We start from the raw sequence: 22,471 nt of genomic DNA, 5'->3' as shown, positions 1-22,471 counted from the left end.
GAAAGTTAGCTGACAAATATCATATTGTGTTCTGAGAGTACTGTGAGGAATCCAAATTTCACTCTCTTGGCAATGTACTGAGGCCATTTGGTGGAAAAAAGAAAGTGGGATTAAGTGTTAATATTGACTGGGAATAAGTCCTTTACATCACTGTTTCTGGGAACATTAATAGTTACCTTTGTTATGATAATGGCACATTTCATTTTAAAAATGAAATGCTAAATATGTTAGAAACAGATCATAACATTTTAATGACTGAGATAAGCAAAATGAGTCCAACCTTTGTTCTGCTGATAGCCAGTAAATGTGCAGAGAAGAGAAAAACTGTAATTGTATACATAAAAAACACCTAGTCCCACTTAAAAATTTTAATATCTATATAAAGTACTGTAATTTTTAAAGATGAAGACATCAAAAATATTCACATTAAAATATCTTACAGAAATCATTATTCTTCTATTCAAGAAAACCAATTATACTAAGTTAACAGGGAAAATTTAACAGAGGAAATTCTCCTTGGGACACTTATTTAACTGAGGATTTCACTTCATAGTTTAAAAAAGTAAACGGGCCTCAAGTGTCTTTTTCATGGGTAGGTCACCTTATCAATCTGAATTACAGTTCATGGGTAAAGCTAACTTATTTTTTTGTAATAAGTTAATAATGCCAATTCAGTTTCTTGTAAACAAATGTCTATATCAAACCACCATAATTACTGTGTAACTCCTAGTAGTATCAGTGAAGTGGCTGAGAATTAAATGATCATTTATGCCCTTATCTTTAGATACAGAACCTTCAAAAGAAGGCCTAATGTGGACAAGCTAACATGGGTGTGCTAAACCTAGGCATAGGAGACTCCATCTGCTTATGTCTTGTATTACTCTTTCCATCCCAAATAACTTTCATCAGCTGTTTTATCACTGAAATGAAAAGCAGTCAAAGGAAATCATTATATTTAATCATTATTGGTTGTGCTACAAGATAATGTGAATCACAGTGGGAGTGTTTTGTGAGCAAACTTCATATTACTATTCCCAACACACACACACACACAGGTACACACAACATATTTAGTACGCAAAATGCAAGTATTATTAATAGCGGTTCGCCATTTTTTCACTTTTCTAGTTATTTCTCAAGGTATGGTTCACAGACCCAGGGAGACCCTTACACATGCTTAAGATTGGGTACCATTGCTTTAAACAAACACAGACTCTGGCTCTACATAGCAAACAATAAACGTATTCCACCAGGAGGGAAAAATAGAAATAAGATTTACTTTTGGCAAATATATGGCAACCTTGTCCCCAACATTGGATTTCTCCCTCCCATACTATACATTCACTGGCCACTTGTATTGATTAGTGTTTTCAAAGAGAACTATAGTCGTCCCTCCGCATCCAAGGGAGACCGGTTCCAGGACCGCTGCACATGCCAAGATCCACAGATGCTTAAGTCCCTTACATAAAATGACATAGTATAACCTATGCACATCCTCCAATATACTTTAAATCATCTCTAGATTACTTATAATACCTAATACAATGTATTATAAATGCCATGGAAATAGTTGTTATAATGTATTATTTGTAATTATTGTTGTATATTGGTTTTTATGTTTTTAAATTTTTTCCAATATTTCTGACCAGGAGTTGATTGAATTGGGGATGTGGAACCTGCGGATATGGAGGGTAGACTCTATTGTACAGAAGACATAAAAAAAAAGAAAGGAAAACTTGGGCTGGGTGCAGTGGCTCACGCCTGTAATCCCAACACTTTGGGAGGCCGAGGCAGATGGATCACGAGGTCAGGAGATTAAGACCATCCTGGCTAACACGGTGAAACCCCTCTCTCCTAAAAATACAAAAAATTAGCTGTGCATGCACCTGTAGTCCCAGCCACTCAGGACGCTGAGGCAGGAGAATTGCATGAACCCGGGAGGTGGAGGTTGCAGTGAGCTAAGATCACACCACTGCACTAGAGCCTGGGTGACAGAGTGAGACTCCGTCTCAAAAAAAAAAAAAAAAAAAAAAGAGGAAAACTTGATCAGGCATAGCGGCTCACGCCTGTAATCCCAGCACCTTGGGGGGCTGAGGCGGGCAGGTCACTTGAGGTCAGGAGTTCCAGACCAGCCTGGCCAACATGGTGAAACCCTGTCTCTACTAAAAATACGAAAATTAGCCTGTGATGCATGCCTGTAATCCAGCTACTCTGGAGGCTGAGGCAGGAGAATCGCTGGAACCTGGGAGGCGGAGACTGCAGGATTGTGCCACTGCACTCCAGCCTGGGTGACAGAGCAAGACTGTCTCAAAAAAAAAAAAAAAAAAAAAAAAAGGAAAACCAGTGTCAAAACACTAAAATGCATTCCAAATCAAGTGGCTATGATTTGTGGCACTCCTTCGAATTAGCAGTGATAATCAAGAAATGAAAATTGCAATTATTTCTCCTGGGAAAACCACTCTTACTACTATGCACTATATGCAGATGAAAATGGTAACGGCTGAGAAGGTAACAGTGTTCAGTTGGTATTTATTTCTCCTGGAAGATGCAGGGATTGGGAGGGAGGCAAGGATAAAGCCACGGAAGAAGTAATCAAGACTTCATAGTATTAAGGACGGTGGAAAACTTCCCCAGCCAAGGGAGCAGTTCTGAATGCTTTGCTATACATTCCTAGGACAATATGATGAAGAAAAGATATAGACAGATGTGGGACTTCTTCATGCCCCAAACTGAACTTATTTTCATTTGTTGTCTTTTAAACCACAGAAGTGCTAACTGAATAACCCTATGAAATGCAATGGAGTTCAGATATCTTAGAGAATCATAAAAATAGAAATAGAAGTTTTCTTTATTTTATTCTGGAGGGAAAGGGCTGTTTTGGGCACTTTTCATGGCTGGAGGAGCAGAACTGATTTACTTGTTAATCTTTTGGCAATTGAGAAATCTTTTTTATTTTGAAATGGAGTCTTGCTCCATCACCCAGGCTGGAGTGCAGTGGCACAATCTCGGCTCACTGCAACCTCCATCTCCTGGGTTCAAGTGATTCTCCTGCCTCAGCCTCCTGAGTAGGTGGGATTACAGGCACCCACCACCACGCCTGGCTAATTTTTGTATTTTTAGTAGAGATGGGGGTTTCACCATGTTGGCCAGGCTGGTCTTGAACTCCTAATCTCAGGTGATCTGCCCACCTTGGCCTCCCAAGTGCTGGGATTATAGGCGTGAGTGCCCAGCTGGCAATTGAGAAATCTTAACCTCGGATTCCTACCTGTGAACTTCCTCTTCATCAGCAACTGAGTCCACACTGGAACATATTCAAAGGAGTACTAGTAAGATTCACCCATCAAATATGTGGTGCATTACAAGATCAGTGACACCCTATAGCTTTTGTTCCCATGGGCAACCTTGCTGTAAGACACGTAGTTAAGGATCAAAAATACCTAAGAAAGAATTTGACATGTATTTTCAAATGCAGTGAGTTAGGCAGAATGCAAAGCAGAGTAGCAAGAGTTAATGTTTTTACCTACTGCTTACTTTTGCCTTTTACATGTGTATTTAATATGTTCAATGTAGCAAGAATTGCTGATATTATTACTGTGAGGTGACATATGTAAAAAAAACCCCTAGGAACAGGTAGTATACATCAAGACCAACACAAATACATTGATAAAGATGGAAAACACAAGAGAAAAACATTAAATAGTCTTATTACAAGAAAAAAGGACAAGGGTTAAATGATTCAAAATCTAAACAAAAATTAATATACAGATATACTGTCCTCCATTCAGTGCATGAAAGAATTATCTGGTTCTAAAAATCAAGTATCCTTACATTCTGGGTTTCTTGGATACAATTTTCTCCTCAAAAATAATTTTTCAACTATTCCAGGAAAATTTTAAATCTAAAATAACTCTTTTTAATCTGGGCTCCAAGAAGAAAAAAGAAATAAATACTTACAATGAATTGACTGCTCTGCCTTGAAAAAAAAAAAAAACGAATTTTACTTTTAGGTTACAAATAATGGGGATCATGATGCAATTCATATTCTAGTATTACCCCCAAAATAAGGGCAGATAAAATCAGATTCATCCTTCTTTGTGATAAGAAATAATACCTTCTCAGAAGGCAAAGAAAAGAACTTCAAGATCAGTAATAATGGAGAAGAGTTAACAAAATGTTTGAAAATTCTAGCATTATAAGATTAAACTTAATAATCAAAGGACTGTCAATTTTTATACGATTGTCATAAAAAATGAAAGTTAAAATTCTTCTTGGTAAAGTCAGGTGTCTGCACAAACTGTCACCTTCATTCAGGTTACCTTCGCTTGAGGTAAAGACCTTTTCATCTGAATTTGCATGAAAGGTTTCTGCAGGTTGACAGCATGAGGCTCTTCTCCGGTGTGCACTCCTAGGCATCTGAATGCTGTGTGTGATTAACTGAGGCTCATTTTATTATAGTTTAAATCTGCAACATACATTCAATTCAGCTTTTTTTGTTTTCTCAACAGTTCTGCCTAGTATCCCTGTTAGGCACAGGCAAAATCTTTATTTTTACAAGGACTAAATCATTATGAATTTGAGAGAAATAAGTCATCAGGAACTAGCAAATACAGTCATGTGTTACTTAATGACAAGTATACATTCTGAGAAATGCACTGTCAGGCAGTATTTTCCTTGTCCAAACATCACAGAGTGTACTTACACAATCCCAGATGGTATAGGCTCCTACACACCTAGGCTATATAATATAAACTAGTGCTCCCAGACTACAAACCTGTACAGCATGTTACTGTACTCAATACTGAAGGCAACTGTAATACAATGGTATTTGTGTTTCTAAGCATAGAAAAGATACAGTAAAAATATGGTATTATCATCTTATAGGACCACTGTTGTATATGCATTCTGTGGTTGATTGAAATGTCATTATGAGCTACATACTGCCAAATTTTCACTTTAGAGACTATATACTGCCAAATTTTCACTTTAGAGACTATAAGCCAAAAGGAAAGAGAAAGTCTCTTACCTCCGATTAAACAATGCTTTTCAGTCGCTGGAGTTTGGATTCATAGTTGGTATTTATCAATGGTTGCTTGTATCACAATTTTAACATAAAGGATCACCCAGTTATCTTTCAGAGTCTAAAATTAAAGTCTTCATATCTTTCTATTGTGATTTTGGTGTATGTATGTATTATTAAGCACAAAACCCCAAAAAATCTGGAAAGTGCCATAGAGCAAGGTGCTTTCATAAGGGAAGTAGATTTCTTTTTTTTATTAAAACATTTACTCATTCTTTTTTGAACAGGCAGTTCCACAATGTAGTTTTAGCCTGCTGAAGTCAGTGGCTAGATAAAGCAAAGTTACTATCAATGATTTGCTTCTGAATAAAAGCCTTATATCCCAGGAACAGAGCAGGCGCTCCCTGGCCAGTGAGAACCAATACCAGTCAATTCTGCTGGTAGCAAGCAAGATACCTGGATAGAAAAGTAGCACTCCAGAGGCCTCAGGAGTGCTAACAACTCTCTTCTCCCTTGTGCTCAAAGTCTCATTCAATGTATTTACTTCTAGTGTCTACATGAATATGCTCACAAAAAGTCTGAATAAAAACCAGATACCATTTAACATTAGTATGTTATTAAAATTTTACCTCTAGTATTCCTGGTGAGAAGTGACAAATTCAAGCAAATGGTTTTGTTATCACTTTGGGGCTTCATCATGTTAAAGAGAAAAGATGTTGCTAAAAATACGACAACCCCTGTCACTTTATTGCTATGGTCTAAGTGATTTGGGCTATTTAGTGATTTCTGTATCATCTAAGACAAACAAATCAAGAACTCGTTTAAAGCAGTTATTGCAGAAATACTGTGTGAGGCCCCAGTTAAGCTTTTACTGATTTGAAGTGTTTTTCTCAAATAAAAATTAAAAAAATACTTTTCACTGAAGGTAACTGAGAAATTGTTTGATTCAACATAAAGACGCAGACACATTTTCTTCTATTTTTTGAGACAGTACACTTTGTGATTCACAGGATAACTTGCATCAGACGCAATTTAATGAAAGCTCTCAAATAAGCGATTTTATTCCTATCCATGATTGCAGACATTTACAAAACCATAACATCTGAGTTCACCTTAAAAAATAACTTATATAAAGCAGTGATATACACAGCACAAAATAGTTCAGGGAGGGGGCAGGAGCAACTTGTAATAATTAAAATGTAAACGTGAAAAAAAGGATGGAATAAAAGTCCCTACTTATTTCTACTTAAGATGTCATGTGATAATATTTTACAATGTCCTGTGGGTCAATGTATGTATGTGTATATGTCTGTATAACATACACATATACAGTACATTCTCTTTCCCACACATATACATACACACATAATTATTTGCAGTTCAGTTTAGGGCAATTCTAATATGCCACTCCGTACAGTTGTTTGAATCACGTTTGGACCCGCTTTCTTCACAAAAGAGGGGAGAGAGCAGGAAATAAAAAGGTTGGTTTGGTGTGACTGAGATTCCTTTGTTTAACTGTACACTGTGATGAATAATTTTCTTCCGTAGTAGTTCTGTGAAGGGCTGACTCACTGTGGTTTTCATGAGGAGACTTGGTAATGGATCACACGCTCATTGTCATGCTAGGGGAGTACTAGAAGGAAAGAAGAATCCATATTTTAACAACAATTCTTTTAGAGATCACTAAGGTTCTTCTTGGTACAACAGAAACGAAGAATTCTAATTTCTTATCATCTTTTATGTGCAAGCTTTTCATCTCATACAACATAAAATAAGAAACTATAAAAAAAGTAAACTGATACAGACTTAACCTAATACTGAAATTTTAAATATTTCCCCTGGAAAGCATCAAGTCCTATTCTCTCCCTGAACCCAGAAGGCTGATCATTACCCAGTCCCTCTGCCTCCTCCCTCCAGACAGATTTATGTTTTGCAGGCACTTGTAAAAACCTTGGGTAAATTTAGTCCAAGGCTGGATCATAACTAAGTATGAGGACTAGTCTTTGCTACCTACTAGGTTGTAAACTGAGGAGGCTACCTAACCTGTCTTGACTTCAGTTTCCCTGTCTGTAAAGGGGCTTGGGGAAGATGAGATATAAAATCCCTAAACCAAGTATTTACTGAATACATAGAAAGTGCTCAGCAAGTGTTAGGTTAATACTGTAGGGAAACAAAACAAAAACAACTGCAAGCTGGCCCTGGGAAGCTCTCATTAAAGCACTGAAAATACTTAAGAAACTAATTTATACTGCAGCATTTAAGCATCTTGCCCATAATCTGTGACTATAATCTTTTTTGTCTGAAACAGGGTCTCACTCTGTCACTCAGGCTGGAGTGCAGTGATCTCAGCTCACTGCAACCTTGACTTCCCTGGGCTCAGGTGATCCCCCCACCTCAGCCTCCCTAGTAGCTGGCAGTACAGGCACAAGCCACCACACGTGGCTAATTTTTGTATTTTTTGTAGAGATGGGGTTTCACCATGTTGCCCAGGCTGGTCTCAAACTCCTAGGCTCGAGCATTCTGCTCGCCTTGGCCTCCCCAAAGTGCTGAGATTACAGGCGTGAGCCCCTGTGCTCGTGACTCTAACTGTAATCCAGTCATTTTTGCACGTGAGTAGGAACATCATTGTTACATGCTGACTTGTCAGTTTGATGAGGCTGACAAATGATAAAAGGTGAGGGTTTCAGAGGTTTGGGAAAAAATGGTTTCAAAAATGATTTAGAGAGAAATAAAGAGCAATTATTTTGCTAATTGTGCCACTGTACCCTTATATTCTTGGGGAATAGACTGTGACAGAACAGTTCTACAGCAGCACCATGCAAGAGAACTTTCTTCAACGACATATCTGTTCTGTGGTCTGTGCCGTTCAACTCGGAGGTCACTAGCCATATGTGCCTACTGAGCACATGCCATGTGATTAGTGCAGTCAAGACAGTAAATGTTTAATGTTATTTACTTTTAATTTATTTAAGTTTGAGCATCCACATGTGGCTAGTGGTTACATTTTGAACAACACAGCTCTAGACTATCTGAGCTGTGGGGAGAGGCATCTAATCCCACATGTGGGATTGAAGACTCTTTGGATGAAGACAGTTTCTAAATTAAAATATAAATGTGGACCCTGAAATGCGAAATGTTTTAAATGTTTTATTGGAAACTCATGAGGATCAGGGTAAAAGGCAATTCCTTTCAACATGCTAATAACAATTGTGCCTCCTGGAAAAAGACAGATAAAGGCAAAGGGACTGGTCCCAGGCTCCAGGAACCTAACCAGAAGCTGTGATAATCCTGGGTAGGGGAGCACAAATTTTTCAGAAAGTTGGCAGAAAGACAATAAAATGAAGTGAATTCTAGACAAGCTGAGACCGGCTGCAGAAATCAGAAAGGACATATAGGTGTATACTGATGTAAGGACGGATTATAGTGTGGAAGCAGGACTCCCCAAGGAAAAGCACAGAGGGGCAATGGCTCAGCACATGTGTGGGCCAGATGTCATTAGGGCTCAAACCAAAAGCATGCACTGTTCCTGAGGAAAGGTGGGTGATTAGGCCTGGAAAAGGGTCACTGGACTATAGGAAGAGGATTGTTTAATCCTTTAAACATGCATTACATCAAGGAAAATCTATTAATACTTGTTAATCACTTCACAGCCTACGGTGTTTCAGTACAGGAAAGTGAAATTACATACTTCAACTGATCCCGTAGGTAGGATTATAGTGAGTATATGGTGATTAGAAGGGGAGACTTTTAGACAGATCACAGGAGAACAAAAAAAAGAGGGAGGCTGCCAGAAACAAGAAAAGAGATTCAGTTTAGACAATCTTTCCCCTTGATCATAGCAGCAGAAAAGCAAAGCAAAGCAAACCCCCCAGTTATAGACAAATGCTGATGACATGGAACTGATCCTTGACCCTGTGTCAGAGGGGAACTTACTACCATTTCATCACATCACATTTCATCCTACCATTTCATCATCACAAACATCATACCATTTAATATGTTTACTCAATTGATCCCATGCACATAATGTGATTCCACGTCTCACATTATAAACAATGACAGCATGCTTCAACTATCTAGAGCCTGTGGCTAAACAGAACTATATTTTGGTATTTAAAAGTTTAGAGGCAAGAATAAATAAAAAGAAAATAAGTGGATAGCAAGGTTTTATTAAAGTAGAAAAAATCAGATAATATGGCAAAATGGGCACAGATCAATTTAATCTATGCTTTCTGCAGCTACTGTTACTTACAATAAATACTGGTGATTCCATCAGCACTGTCTAATATAACTTTCTGTGATGATGATGTTCTAATTCTGTGCTGTTTAGTGCAACAGCCATTGGCCACACGTTGCTACTGAGTCCATGAAATGTAGCTAGTACAACTCAGGAACTGAAATTTTTGTTGTATGTAATTTTAGTTAATTTAATAGGGCAGATAATAAAGATAATCATTCTTTTAAAACAAAGGATTTTTTTGAGTATACTGTGTCAATAATATAAAACAGTAAAAGATACTAAGCATTTCAGAAAGGACCTCAAAGGAAATGCTTTTTAAAAAAGTTTCTGGGGCCAGGCGCGGTGGCTCATGCCTGTAATCCCAGCACTTTGGGAGGCCAAGGCAGATGGATCATGAGGTCAGGAGATTGAGACCATCCTGGCTAACCCGGTGAAACCCCATCTCTACTAAAAATACAAAAAATTAGCCGGGCATGGTGGTGGATGCCTATAGTCCCAGCTACTCGAGAGGCACGAACCCGGAGGTAGAGGTTGCAGTGAGCCAAGATGGCGCCACTGCACTCCAGCCTGGGCGACAGAGCAAGACTCTGTCTCAAAAAAAAAACACAAAAAATTATTCCAGTTAATTCATATGTCAGGTAATGTTAGGAAATAGCATTGAAAATATAGAATAGCCTTCATTCTACTATACATTGTTAAGAGTGTGTATATATGTAAAGCTATACATATGCATATACTCTATTATCAAGCATTTTTATTTGTTGTTATCATCTCAACACTGGCAACTGTTAACATTCTTTATCTGTGATATTTCAAATGTTTTAAGTCAATCTTACAGAAAAATGTTACTTTGTTACTGATTTGTTGGGAAGTTAAAGAGCAAGGTTGCCCCACGGAGGAAACTGAGTGAAAAAATAGAGAAAATGAGGGCCCAATTCAGTCAAAATGGAAGCATCAGCTCCACGCAATACAACTCAGAAAAAGGAGCAACTGGCCGGGCACGGTGGCTCACGCCTGTAATCCCAGCACTTTGGGAGGCTGAGGTGGGTGGATCACGAGGTCAGGAGTTCGAGACAAGCCTGACCAACATGGTGAAACTCCGTCTCTACCAAAAATACAAAAATTAGCCAGGCGTGGTGGCACACACTTGTAATCCCAGCTACTCAGGAGGCTGAGTTGGGAGAACTGCTTGAACCTGGGAGGTGGAGGTTGCAGTGAGCCGAGATTGTACCATTGCACTCCAGCCTGGGCGAGAGAGTGAGACTCCGGTCTCAAAAAGAAAGGAAAAATGAGCAATCATCTAATAAAGTCTAATTTTTGAGTAGTACAAATAACTATAAGATGGTATGCTAAACGTATTTAGTACAGTAAAATAGTTTGTATTTATGCCTGGGTGTCTATATATGCAAAGTGCTATTTACACTCCTAAGGCTGTAAACTGCTCATCTTCGGCCGCCATTACTGAAACTACTTCAAAAAATGAAATAAGGGGAAATAACAAAGTTTCTAGGAAAACTCATAGAATGGGCAAGTAAAAAGGAATTTTGCTATAGATTACTATTCCTCAAAGTAGTAGAAAAGTGGCTTACAATTTTCCAGAAGTAAAGGAAGAGTAGGTGTTAAATGTAGTATCATATTTAGAGACATAAAATATTCATGGTGTACTGTACTGAGACCACACTTCAATGTTTCTATTGTACCGCTGCATCAATATGTGATGACATATTGTAATGTTTATGCCAAAATGCTGTGATATCAGGTTGCCCTGTTTCAAAACTATTCTGAGTCTGGCTCTCCTTAACCAGATGGTAAAATGGCTCTTACAAAGCAGTCAACAGCATTACAGTTTGATTTAGTTAAAAATGTAACCCTTGAAGATATTATTTTAAATGTACATCAACTTATTTTATCTTTTAATGTGAAATGAGATAGCATGCCTTGCTGTGAACTTGTGATTTTTTCCTTATTATGCCAAGTTCATGTACCATAAAATCCAGAGATTTCCATGAAGTCTTTGAACAATGTGTATACATTTCTGTTTATACATGTCAAGAACACTTTAATTCTTACTATATTTCTGTTTAAGCATCTGTATGATACTTTATTTTCTTAATGAGAGAGAAATAAAGAACAGTTCCTCTACCCTGAGCTAAACAAAAGTGAAATAAATTTAGTATTTATATGATTACGTACAAAAATTGGGGCTGATGTGATTTCTTTACAATAGCAGAAAATGGCAAAGGGAGGGTAAGGGAACAAGAGATAATCTACCATCTTGTTTGTAATTCCTATTTGATGCCATTATTTTAACATCATGTTTACTCAATTGATTATATTTCAGTGCCATGGGAAAATACTTTGTTAAATTAATTCAGGAAATAAGATCAACTACTTTCTTCACTTGAGAAGCATGAAAAACTATTTTTTTGAACTAAGGTTTTTTGTAGTCTGTACTTTCCAAAACAAACATTTTACAGTTTGAACACTAGGGGGCATCTTTGTTTCTTGAAATAAAGGGTCTTGGTTGTGATTTAAAAGAAAAAAAAACTAAGCAGTGAAATATTTTTTGATTTGCATTTTGTTTGTCAAGCATGTTGGCGCCGCAAGGTTTATGACTTTGGGCTGGGCATTTTTGTTTCTATATTAATTGAATGAAGCAGCATGTGTGAGTGTGAAGAGTGTAGGATAGTATCTAGTACATAAAGAGTACTCAATAGATATTTGCTCCCTTCTCAGGCCTCCTTCTGTGATTTAACTTCAAGATAAAACCCGACAGATCCTTAAAAGGCAGACTGCTCAAAAATATGTGCTTTCAGACTTATGTGTATTAAACACTAGAACTTGCATGTTCATTTATTGAAAAATGTTTTCTTTCTGAATTCATTAAGGGTTCTGCTTTTCCTTGATTATAGCAAAGCTAACTTATTGGGGATAACAAGATTATTTACTTCTTCAAAGCCTTACATTTGTCAGCACCAAATCTCTTTTGCCTTTCTTCCTCTCTCCTCTTATTGCTTGACTTTATAAAAAGGTCTAAACAAAAATGTATGGTAGTATGACAGAGAAAGCCACAGATAACAATGATATCATTCATAACAAGTCCCTTCTTCTCAGGATACAGAAGAACGGAGAAGCCAGTGTGGACCTGCTTCCAAGGCTGGACTACCTTCCAGGGTGGTGGTGCAGTTTCTCAGTCCACCATAAATTATTTTTCCTTTTACAACGTTTCTGGTGGGGACCGGAGACAAGGAGGGAAGAGAAAGCAGGGAACTTCTGTTTGCCGCTAACTCTGCTGGCAGTCTAGCATTGAACCCACTTAGGTTCAGGGGCAGGGTGGGTGGGCCAGAAGTTAGGGGTGGAAGAAGCCCTGTTCCAGCTGTTCTCGTTTCTAAATACACATAGTCACAAGAATCTGTTGTCTGCCATGTGCATAGTTCATTAGGGATTGAAGGGAGAAGCTGGTGCTTATTTTGTGTGAGGAAGTTCTCCACATCCTGTCATATCTGATTCTTTGCCTCAGTGAGTTTTCTGATGCCAGTTCTGAATTGGCACCCCTCTTTCAACTGTTAAACAAGACAGCAGTCACTAATGACAAATTTGGGAAGGAAGGAGAGGGGAGAGTTCCTCTTTTCACTGCCCATAAGTGAAAGTCATGTGGAATCTTTTTTAAAAAGTTTTTTTTCAACTCCAAATTAATCATTTCCTCTGACTTTTAAAATACCTGGCTTATATGTACATTATAGCACTCATTAATCTGACATGTGTTAGTTATATAAACATCTGTTTTTCCTATTGGGTTGCATTCTTTGAAAGTAGGTGTTATATTTATTTCAGAATACCTTGGTCTTAACCTGATGCTTTGCATATAATAGGCTCAATAAATGTTAAACTGAATTGAATTATCAAATACCTCACTGAATTATGCCATTTTATTGCTGGTAAAATTACTTGAAAAGGAAATCAATGGCTTTAATTAGATAAAAGTGAACATAGGAAAATTAATTTGTCCATAGTTTTGAAGCAAACCACTCAAAGAACCAGGATCTAAAAAATAATTCCCATAATCTTAAGCATTATGACTTAAATTATGCAGCTTCTCATGTTTTTCCTTATCACTGACAGACTAAATTTTTTTTTACTGTAAATTGTTACACATAAAAAAATTATTTGTCCTCACTAATCATATATAGCCTGCAAGTAAAACAAACTACAGATCAGCATAATTTTAACAGAGATGAAGTCTAAAAACAGGGGAAGCCTTGTCCCCAGCAAAGGTCCTATGTGGATATCAGAACTAAAAGAATCCACAGAGCACTCAATCTTGTGTTCTGTTTTGGGAATGGAACAGTTACTCTGTATAAAGCAGCCACTCTGTATAAATGTAGATGTGCTATTAGCCAGTGTTTTAAATTCTGATGGTATAACCTCTGGTAAATGCTGAGTTAGGCAAAATGAGGGTAGTCTCTCTTCTGATTCTGACTGCAGTTTGGTAGGTTCTCCCCCATAAATTTTAAGGATGGCATGAATCCTATGAAGATGAAATTCATTTGGGTTTCGAAATCTTTTATGCTACATTCCAATTCAGTGGTTCTTAGCAGAGAATGTACACCAGCATCAGTAACAAAGCTTTTCCACATTCAAGTGTGCCCAGCCCCACTCCTGGAAATTCTGATTCACTAAGTCTAGGGAGAGTTCTGGGAAACTGTATTTTAAAAAATTCCTCTGGGGTTTCTAATGTGAAATATTAATGTAAAAAAATCATTACATTATGTAGAACTCCTTGAGAAAAGGCACCATTTTGTCTTTTTGGTCTCTGCAATACCTAAGCGTATTGCCTTGGCATGTGGTAAGTGCTCAGTAATTGCTTGTTAAATGAATGAATTTTATTGCTTCTCTTTTTGGTTCTGTCTACTTCTATGGAGAAATGGAATGAACTTTTGTGTAATAGTACAATCACACGCAAGCAGTGACTTGGGTATTTAGCTCAGGTTAACAGACCGCCAATTTGGCCCTCAGTCCAGTGAGGTCTACTATATAAAGAACAGACTTTTTAGACTTTGAGGACAGCGCTGAAACAGACCTAGTTTTGCAGCAACCTGAGACACTTTAGTAGCATGAAAACTTATAAAAAGTATCAAATAGGCAACCCGTTTCCAGTTTGTTCCTTTACAGTGGAGGTTCTCAATGAGAAAATTGTTATTATGGTTTTTCTAACTATGTACACAAAATAGAAGTAAAAAAGTTTGTTTTAAAAATTATTTTCAAAGATATTCCACTTAAAGGTTCTCCTGACTTCTAAAAGATAAACCTGTTGAACTCTAGATAAACAGCAGTAAAAGTGGCTTTATGCATTTATTCTAGCAGAAGAGCTTCAGAAATAAAATCTGGGTATAATATAGTCAAGGGAATACTTACACTCTCACTCTGAAAAGGATTTAAGAAATTTCCCCCCATTTCGCCATCATCCCTTGGAGTGCCCGGTTGATTACTCAGGCTCATATTATTGGGAGAATTCTGTAAACAAGATTTAGAAAACAAGGCATTGTTGAAGATTTTAATTTCCCTCTTGCATTGTACTGTTTCGGATATTGAATCTATAGCAGCATCCCTAAGGACAAATCATACTTATAATTTTAATCTTAGACTTCTACCACGTATTCTATTTCATTCTTTGCACTTTGACAAGTACTAATGCCTTCCCAAATGAAAATCTAAAAAACAAACAAAAAAACCCCAATAACCTACCACAACTATTTTCTTAGGTTCAGAATCAATATTTATTCAATTTCCCACCCTCAGCTTATAGAGTTCCTAAAACTCCGGAGAGTTTAAAACATTCCCAGCAGGGGCATGATGAAGAGATCCTACCCACTGATAAGACAAGATGGAACAATAACTCCCTTAGTCATTTCACTAACCAAACTTTGAAAGGTCACTGTTTTAATAAACATTTCCTTTTAATTCTACATGCAGTATACAGATAACACTATTTCAACCATTTTTACATGAACTTTAAGGAAAAGAGAAAGATAGCTAACAACTGTAGTTAAGAACAAGAGACACCTTAGGACTTGAAAATTTATTATGTACTTTTAGAGGAAAAGGGGGCTCAAAACAAAACTGCTTTAGAACATTTTCCTATCATTAGTTTAAGAGTAGATTTACTTTGGAACTTTCCTTGAAGATAAAATGACTGCTATTAGCAATCTAATCAAACACCAAGTTAGCAGTGCATTGCTTCATATTCTATTTAAATTTGCTAGTCTCACTACTACCACACAATTTTAGCCATGGCAGGATACCTGATACTCCACATCAACAGGAAATATAGAATGACATTGGATTATAAACCATGTTTACACAGTAGTATAACTGTAATTCTTTCAAGGTCCAATTTATTAACTTGTAAAAAAAAAGCTTCAGAGTTAAACATTTTTATTTGTTATTTCAGATGGAAGAAAGAGTTCAGATACTTTTTCCTAAGCTATTCCTATTTATATTGTTTCAGAATTAGTTTTTAGATTTTTTGTTTTAAAGAAATTTGCTCAGAGAATTTTGTCTTAACCACAATAATTTGTATCATAAAAATTAACATTTCATGAATGAGCTATTCCCAGAAGAAAATGGTTAAAATGTAAAGCAGAGACAGGTAGATGAGCTGGTAGAAATGCACTGTGTCTTATCTTGCTGTGTACCCCGCAGGGAGGATCTGAGAACAAGGATCCTCTGAAGTCCATTGGAGTTCTCTATGTCAAGAAACCCCAAGGACTTGGGAAACATACTTTAATAGCATAAAGAGGATTCTGTTTTTTTTGATAAATTTTTCTCTGAAAATGTTAGTTACCCAAGTATATAGAAAAGCAACTATAGGTTGAAATGAATCTGAATATCTTGATTTCCTGGGAAAAAAATTAAGTAAAATTTAACTAACTGCATTATTTTAGAAATCATTAATTATTAAAGTTACTAGTTAAATAAACTGTACCTTGAAAATAGGAATGATAATGCTTACTCAGCTCAAAAAGGAAACTGAATTTATAAAAAATATTATAAGATTTACTCATAATTTATAAATTCTTTTGGATTTCTGTCATTTTATATATAATGGAGAAACTGGTAATATTACAATAAAATACAATCTAATATATATATACATATATATAAGAAAACTCAAGGATGCAGTCGGAAGCCGCATATTTTACACAGTCAAACAGAAGAGTGAAATGAACCCTCTTATGCTTGTGTAACATTCATACCCCCTGTGGTATACAAGGTGCCACGAGAGAAGCAGCATATCTCAGACTCAGGGTGCTTTAAATCTTTGCTGCATATTTGCCATGTATCATTTCTTGATTTATAATTCTGAAAGTTTGGCTAACTTCAAACCTGATTCCTAACTCAAAGTGTTGATTTTTAAATATTTAGAATTTGAAAGTAACATTGCATTGCTAATATTTAAATACATACAAAATACTTCCAATGTTATTATTTCCGTTTTACATGCAACCTCTTCATAGCATGGTGGCTCAGCATTATACTCTTTTCTGTGTGTGTGTGTGGCGGGGGGTGGGGATGGGTATTTAAGGACACTGAGAGGAACATTAAAAGGATACATTCAACATACAAAACTGAGATAAAATCAGATCTCTGAAACCTATTCCTATTCAGCCTACTGGACCATATTTGAAAAGCTTGAAGTGACAGGACAATCGGGTTTTTTTGGTTTGTTTGTTTTTAACTAGAGTAATCTTTGCAAAATTGGAAAACAACAGAAGCTCCTCAGTGGGAAGTCTTAAGAAAACTGTGCTGTCCGTAATCACTGAGTGACATGATGATACGGGCTAAAGGGCACGTTCAATATTGGCATCTGAGGGACAGCTAAGATAGTGGTACCAAAAACCATCCCAGAACAGGTTAGGAGGGTGGGTGGCAATGAATTGTGTGTATGCTTCATTTAACTGTAGCTGTATTTGTGTAATATGTCCAGTAGGTTTCATCAACAAGGCAAGAATATGATGTACAAAAAGGACTTAGGTTGGTCAAAAAGTCACTCTACTTGCTTCAGCACAAAAGAGTAACAAGATTACTTTTAGATACATTAGGCTCATCGGTTACAGTTATTTCAATGAATGTGTACTTTATTCCCTACTTTAAGAGTTTTGCTTGAAAAAATATGGTTAGGATTATACTGATTCCAACTTCAAGACATTTTATTACATTCTCATTTATCATTTCTTCAAGCTGGAAATTATTTCTCTTAAGCTATGATGTCATACATGAATTACACACACACACACACATATGCACACACATACACACATAATACACTGCAAACACAATTTCCTCTGACTGCCATGTTTAACCCTGTTAGACTTCCTGGTCTGATTTCATCTAGCAGGTATTTCATATCTTCTTTTCTTTTTTTTTTTTGAGACATGGTCTCTGTCACCTAGGCTGAAATACAGTGGTGAGATCATAGCTCACTGCAGCCTTGGACTCTTGGGCTCAAGTGATGCTTCTGCCTCAGCCTCCTGGGTAACTAGGACTGCAGATGTTTGCCACCACATCTGGCTAATTTTTAAAATGTTCTGCAGAGACGAGATCTCACTATGTTGCTCAGGCTGGTCATGAATTCCTGGACTCAAGCAATCCTCCCCATTTGACCTTCCAAAGTGCTGGGATTACAGGTGTGGACCACTGTGCCCAGCTCATATCTTCTCTTAATTAGTAAGTTATTATCCCTTCTCCCATCCTTAAAAATTGTTCCAAACCTTTTAAAACTTTTTAAAATTCTAAATTTTTCCATTTTCAAATTTAAAAAGTGAACATTTATAGAAACTGTGGCTCTGCCTATAATTAGAATAAAACAATAATGACATTATTCTAAGTAGTGGATTTTGAACTGCTTTCTCACAGGCTGCCAACAGTGAGTTTTCTAGAGTGTTGTTTTGACTCTGCTAGCTCCCTCAAAGAATAAACTGTCAGTCATTCTCCCTGTGAGTACAACTGAGCTAGAACTCAGGTCAGTACACCTGAGATGATGGTATAGATCTCTAGTCATCTACCAGCTCCCTTTTGAATGGCGTAGGATCTCTAACTGGAACCAAAGTTCTTGAGGTCAGAATGCTTCAGGTTGAAAATACTTTCTTGATAATTTATTAAATATGATATGATCAGAGCTTGTCTTCTCACATACATGTTTTTTTCAAACTCAAAAATATAAATGTGAGATATGTTAATGTGAACTGCAGAATTTCTTTAGCTGCTTTTCTTCTAAAAAAAACTAACCGGCTGGGTACGGTGGCTCATGCCTGTAATCTTAGCACTTTGGAAGGCAGAGGCAGGTGGATCACGATGTCAGGAGTTCGAGACTAGCCTGGCCAGCCTGGTGAAACCCTGTCTCTACTAAAAATACAAAAATTAGCCAGGCATGGTGGTGCATGCCTGTAATCCCAGCTACTCAGGAGGCTGAGGCAGGAGAGTTGCTTGAACCTGGAAGGCAGAGGTTGCAGTGAGCCGAGATTGTGCCACTGTACTCCAGCCTGGGCTACAGAGTGAGACTCTGAGTCAAATAAAAAAAAAAAAAAAAAAGAAAACAAACCATATACTTCTCTCTACCCTCAACCCCAAGGAAAAAGATTTTTTGTTTCATTGATTAAATGGGTGACCCCTCAGTTATTAAAGGCATGAAAGGAATTTCATATATCATCTTTAAAAGTCTTCTAAATTAAAGATAAATTCTGCGTTCTCAGAAAGAGGCACATGAGTTTTACTAGGTAATGCTCAACTGAGCAAGAAATAATTTTGAAACTTCATTGGAAGCTTTGAATTCATTTTGCTTACTGAAACAGTGCCATCAAAGTACAATTGATAGTGTGAGTTCCTAGCCTTGTCCACAAAAGATTGTATAGCTAATGAGAAGAAAGATATTCAATGTCTGTATAGCACTTCATAGCCCTTAACATATGTTCACACTCGATTCTCAACAATTTTATGAAGCAGGCAGGGAATGAACTACAAGTTTTATGTTACAGCTAAGCAAACTATGCCTATGAGAGATTAAGTAACGTGTTCCTGCAACTTGTAAGTACTGTAGTAGCATCAGGCTTTCTGATTCTCAATTCAGTACTCTATCTTACAATACAAAGTGGATAAAATAGAGTATCTATGCAATAAAAAGTAGAAAAACAATTGAAGTAGTACTTATACACAACATTTAAAATGGAGTAAAAATTTTTAAAAAAATATGTGATACTGGTGCTGACAAAATATAGATTTAACTGTAGAACTACAGAGCTGTGACTAGAGACCTAAGAGGGACTTTAAAAATTACTAAGTGATGGCTGGGCGGGGTGGCTCACATCTGTAATCCCAGCACTTTGGGAGGCCGAGGTGGGTGGATCACCCAAGGTCAGGAGTTTCAGACCGGCCTGACCAACATGGAGAAACCCCATCTCTACAGGCACATGCCTATAATCCCAGCTACTTGGGAGGCTGAGGCAGGAGAATCACTTGAACCCGGGAGGTGGAGGTTGCGGTAAGCTGAGATGGTGCCATTGCACTCCAGCCTGGGCAACAAGAGCAAAACTCCAACTCAAAAAAAAAAAAATTACTAAGCAATAATGGTCAAGGCTGTCTTTTTGATTCACAAATAAAATTACTAGAAAAAAACAGGATGGAAATGAACGATAATGAATGATGCCAGGAAAACAAAAGGAAGAAGAAAGCTTCTTGAGATGGGTGAACATGTGTTGGAAAAGGAAGAAATGTGGGAAAAGCAGAGTTAGACTGTGACTGTGCATACCTCAGAGTCAAAGACTGAAAAAATTAGGCTGGGAGTGGAAAGAGGCAGGGAGAGAAAGAATCTGGGGCAGCGGGTATATACAATGTGCACGATGCTGCCAATGCATCTTAAGAGAAAAAATGACTATGGTGCAACAGGCACTAATGGTACCATCACCCAGGGTCGGCCAGCTTAGAGCCCAGAGCCAATGAACCTGGAGCAGATGTGGTGCAGAAATGAGATGCGTAGGAACTCATTTGAAGGCAGATTTAACTAGTCAATTCTAGCACATTGTTAAGTGGCATGTTTATTACTGGGGGATAAATCTTATGTTAATTTAAATGCATATTAACTTTGCTTTATAAAAGTTTTTATTTATCCTATTTGTTCGAGTTCCTCTGTTAAACTGAACTTCTTGAGGGCAGAGAACATATCTTGTTTATCTTTGGACTTTTAGAGCCCAGCATAATGCCTCAGTGCATCAACATTTACTGAATGAAGGAACTCCTGCCTAAGAATAAACCACCTGAGCATAGAGATCGTGTTTGTTGTTAAAGAAGTCTTTTCTATGTCCCCATAGTGCAGAAGGCAGCACCCAGCACACACAGGTACACATTGGATGGTCAGTTACTGCTTAGAGCACAAGCAATGTATCATTAGGTAAGAGAGTGTTATGAGGACTGGGCACGGTATGGTGGAAAAACTTGTATCCAAAAACAAGCATGGGAAAGTAAGCACAGAAGGAATAGCAACCGATCTGATATGAGGGCAGATTGGAAGACGACATTTAATTCACCATTATGACTTTAAAAATTTTTTAAACTTTTACAAATTATAAAGTACTTTCCCATATAGAATTTTGTTCATATCTATCTTATGTAAAAGGTTTTAGGTAGTTAGTAAAAATTTTAGGAAGATGGCCTAAAACTAACTGGATGATCCTATTTTTCTGTAATTAAGAATCCATCTGTAGATACAAGAATATGCTTCTCAAATATGGCATCAGAAATTTCACTGGTGACCACAAAGCACAATTCGGCTAATTAAATTGTTGGAAATACCTGAGATGCTGGGTGCAGTGGGTCATGCCTGTAATCCCAGCACTTTGGGAGGCCGAGACAGGTAGAGTACCTGAGGTCAGGAGTTCGAGACCAGCCTGACCAATATGGTGAAACACCATTTCTACTAAAAATACGAAAATTAGCTAGGCTTGGTGGTATGAGCCTTTAGTCCCAGCTACTCAGGAGGCTGAGACAGGAGAATTGCTTGAATCCGGAAAGGGGAGGTTGCAGTGAGCCTAGATTGCACCACTGCACTCTAGCGTGGGCGACGACAGAGCAAGACTCCTCAAAATAAAATAAAATAAAATTAAAATTAAAAAATAAAAAAAAATAAAAGAAGTATCTGAGAGCCAACACATTCATGGTAATCTGACTTGCAAGGTCCAGAGAGAAGGCTCTAATAAAGTTACATAGGGAATTTTGTTTTGAAAACCGGCTTCATAAATACCATTTCTCACAGAGGTAAGCTAGTATTCATTATAAATATTTATCTATTTTTAGAAAAGAAAAAGACCTTTCTGATTTTTTCTAAACATGATTGCTTCTAAACATAGACATCCAAAATACATGTGGAGCTTGTGAGGCAAAGCAGCCAGGCAACAGAGTTATAATGCCAGAATCCCAATTAAATATTTTTTAAAACTTGAAGTCTTAATTTAAAATGTTTTTTAGCTCAATCAATCTTATTTTATTTTTCTTGGCAGCAGGAATTTTACACTATTACACATAAATATAAAGTCATCCCTTAATGAATTTCTCTATTTATTGATATAGAGCAGACTTCTAAGAGAGTCATTCTGGTGGTAGCAAATAATTAGTTCTCATCAGTAATTCTAGATATATTTGACTCACTGAGAACTATTTTAAATTCATCATGACTTAAATAGTATTTAGATACTATTCTTCAAAAATATAAGGCATTTTAGTAAAGGATTCACTTTAGATAAACTATTGAAAGAGGGAAAATGCAAACACATACTAATGGAAGGCTCACTTTCCTGCTTGTACTAATATAATTTTCCTCTAATCACTTTCTTACTCTATTTTGGGAACTAGAACAATTATTGTGGAAATCAGCATTTCCTAAAGAAGGTTTGCAAGATGAACTGGATATGTAAATGCAATGTCCTTATGATATATAATAACCACTTTTTCAAATTTATCTCTCCTCACATTTCTTTAGACATCTTTACATTTTCAAAAGATTATCTAAATTCTGTTAAGTTTGCTTTACAAATAAGTAACATCTTAATGTGATTAAATCTGTTATTACTTGAGTGTCAATTAATAATGTATAGTATGTCCTGTTAATTAATCTTAGTATAGTTAGAAATATTCTTAAAAGACTTATTTTACCCTTTCCTGCAGAA

The 22,471-nt window shown here is 36.9% G+C and overlaps 1 protein-coding gene across 8 annotated transcripts in view; it reads right to left on the bottom strand.

The window, feature by feature from the left end:
* Positions 1–261: 261 nt before the first annotated feature.
* The window catches only part of SSBP2 (single stranded DNA binding protein 2), a 336,738-nt gene continuing 314,528 nt past the window's right edge, over positions 262–22,471 (bottom strand). For 4 of the 8 annotated variants that reach the window (XM_033179238.1, XM_033179239.1, XM_033179241.1 and 1 more), the window contains 2 exons: positions 14,673–14,771; positions 940–6,650 (listed from right to left, as the gene is read on the bottom strand). In XM_033179238.1, the coding sequence (XP_033035129.1) occupies positions 6,621–6,650; positions 14,673–14,771 (129 nt within the window). In that variant the 3' untranslated portion in view covers positions 940–6,620. Of the gene's footprint in view, positions 6,651–14,672; positions 14,772–22,471 lie in introns of all 8 variants that reach the window. The other 4 variants (XM_033179243.1, XM_033179237.1, XM_033179240.1 and 1 more) reach the window with 2 other exon arrangements.

The sequence above is a fragment of the Trachypithecus francoisi genome, unplaced genomic scaffold, assembly GCF_009764315.1.
Source record: "Trachypithecus francoisi isolate TF-2019V2 unplaced genomic scaffold, Tfra_2.0 Lachesis_group2, whole genome shotgun sequence".
In the NCBI taxonomy this organism is placed as follows: Eukaryota; Metazoa; Chordata; class Mammalia; order Primates; family Cercopithecidae; genus Trachypithecus; species Trachypithecus francoisi.
Note: the sequence above shows the minus strand (reverse complement) of the source record. Positions and strands in the feature narration are given on the sequence as shown.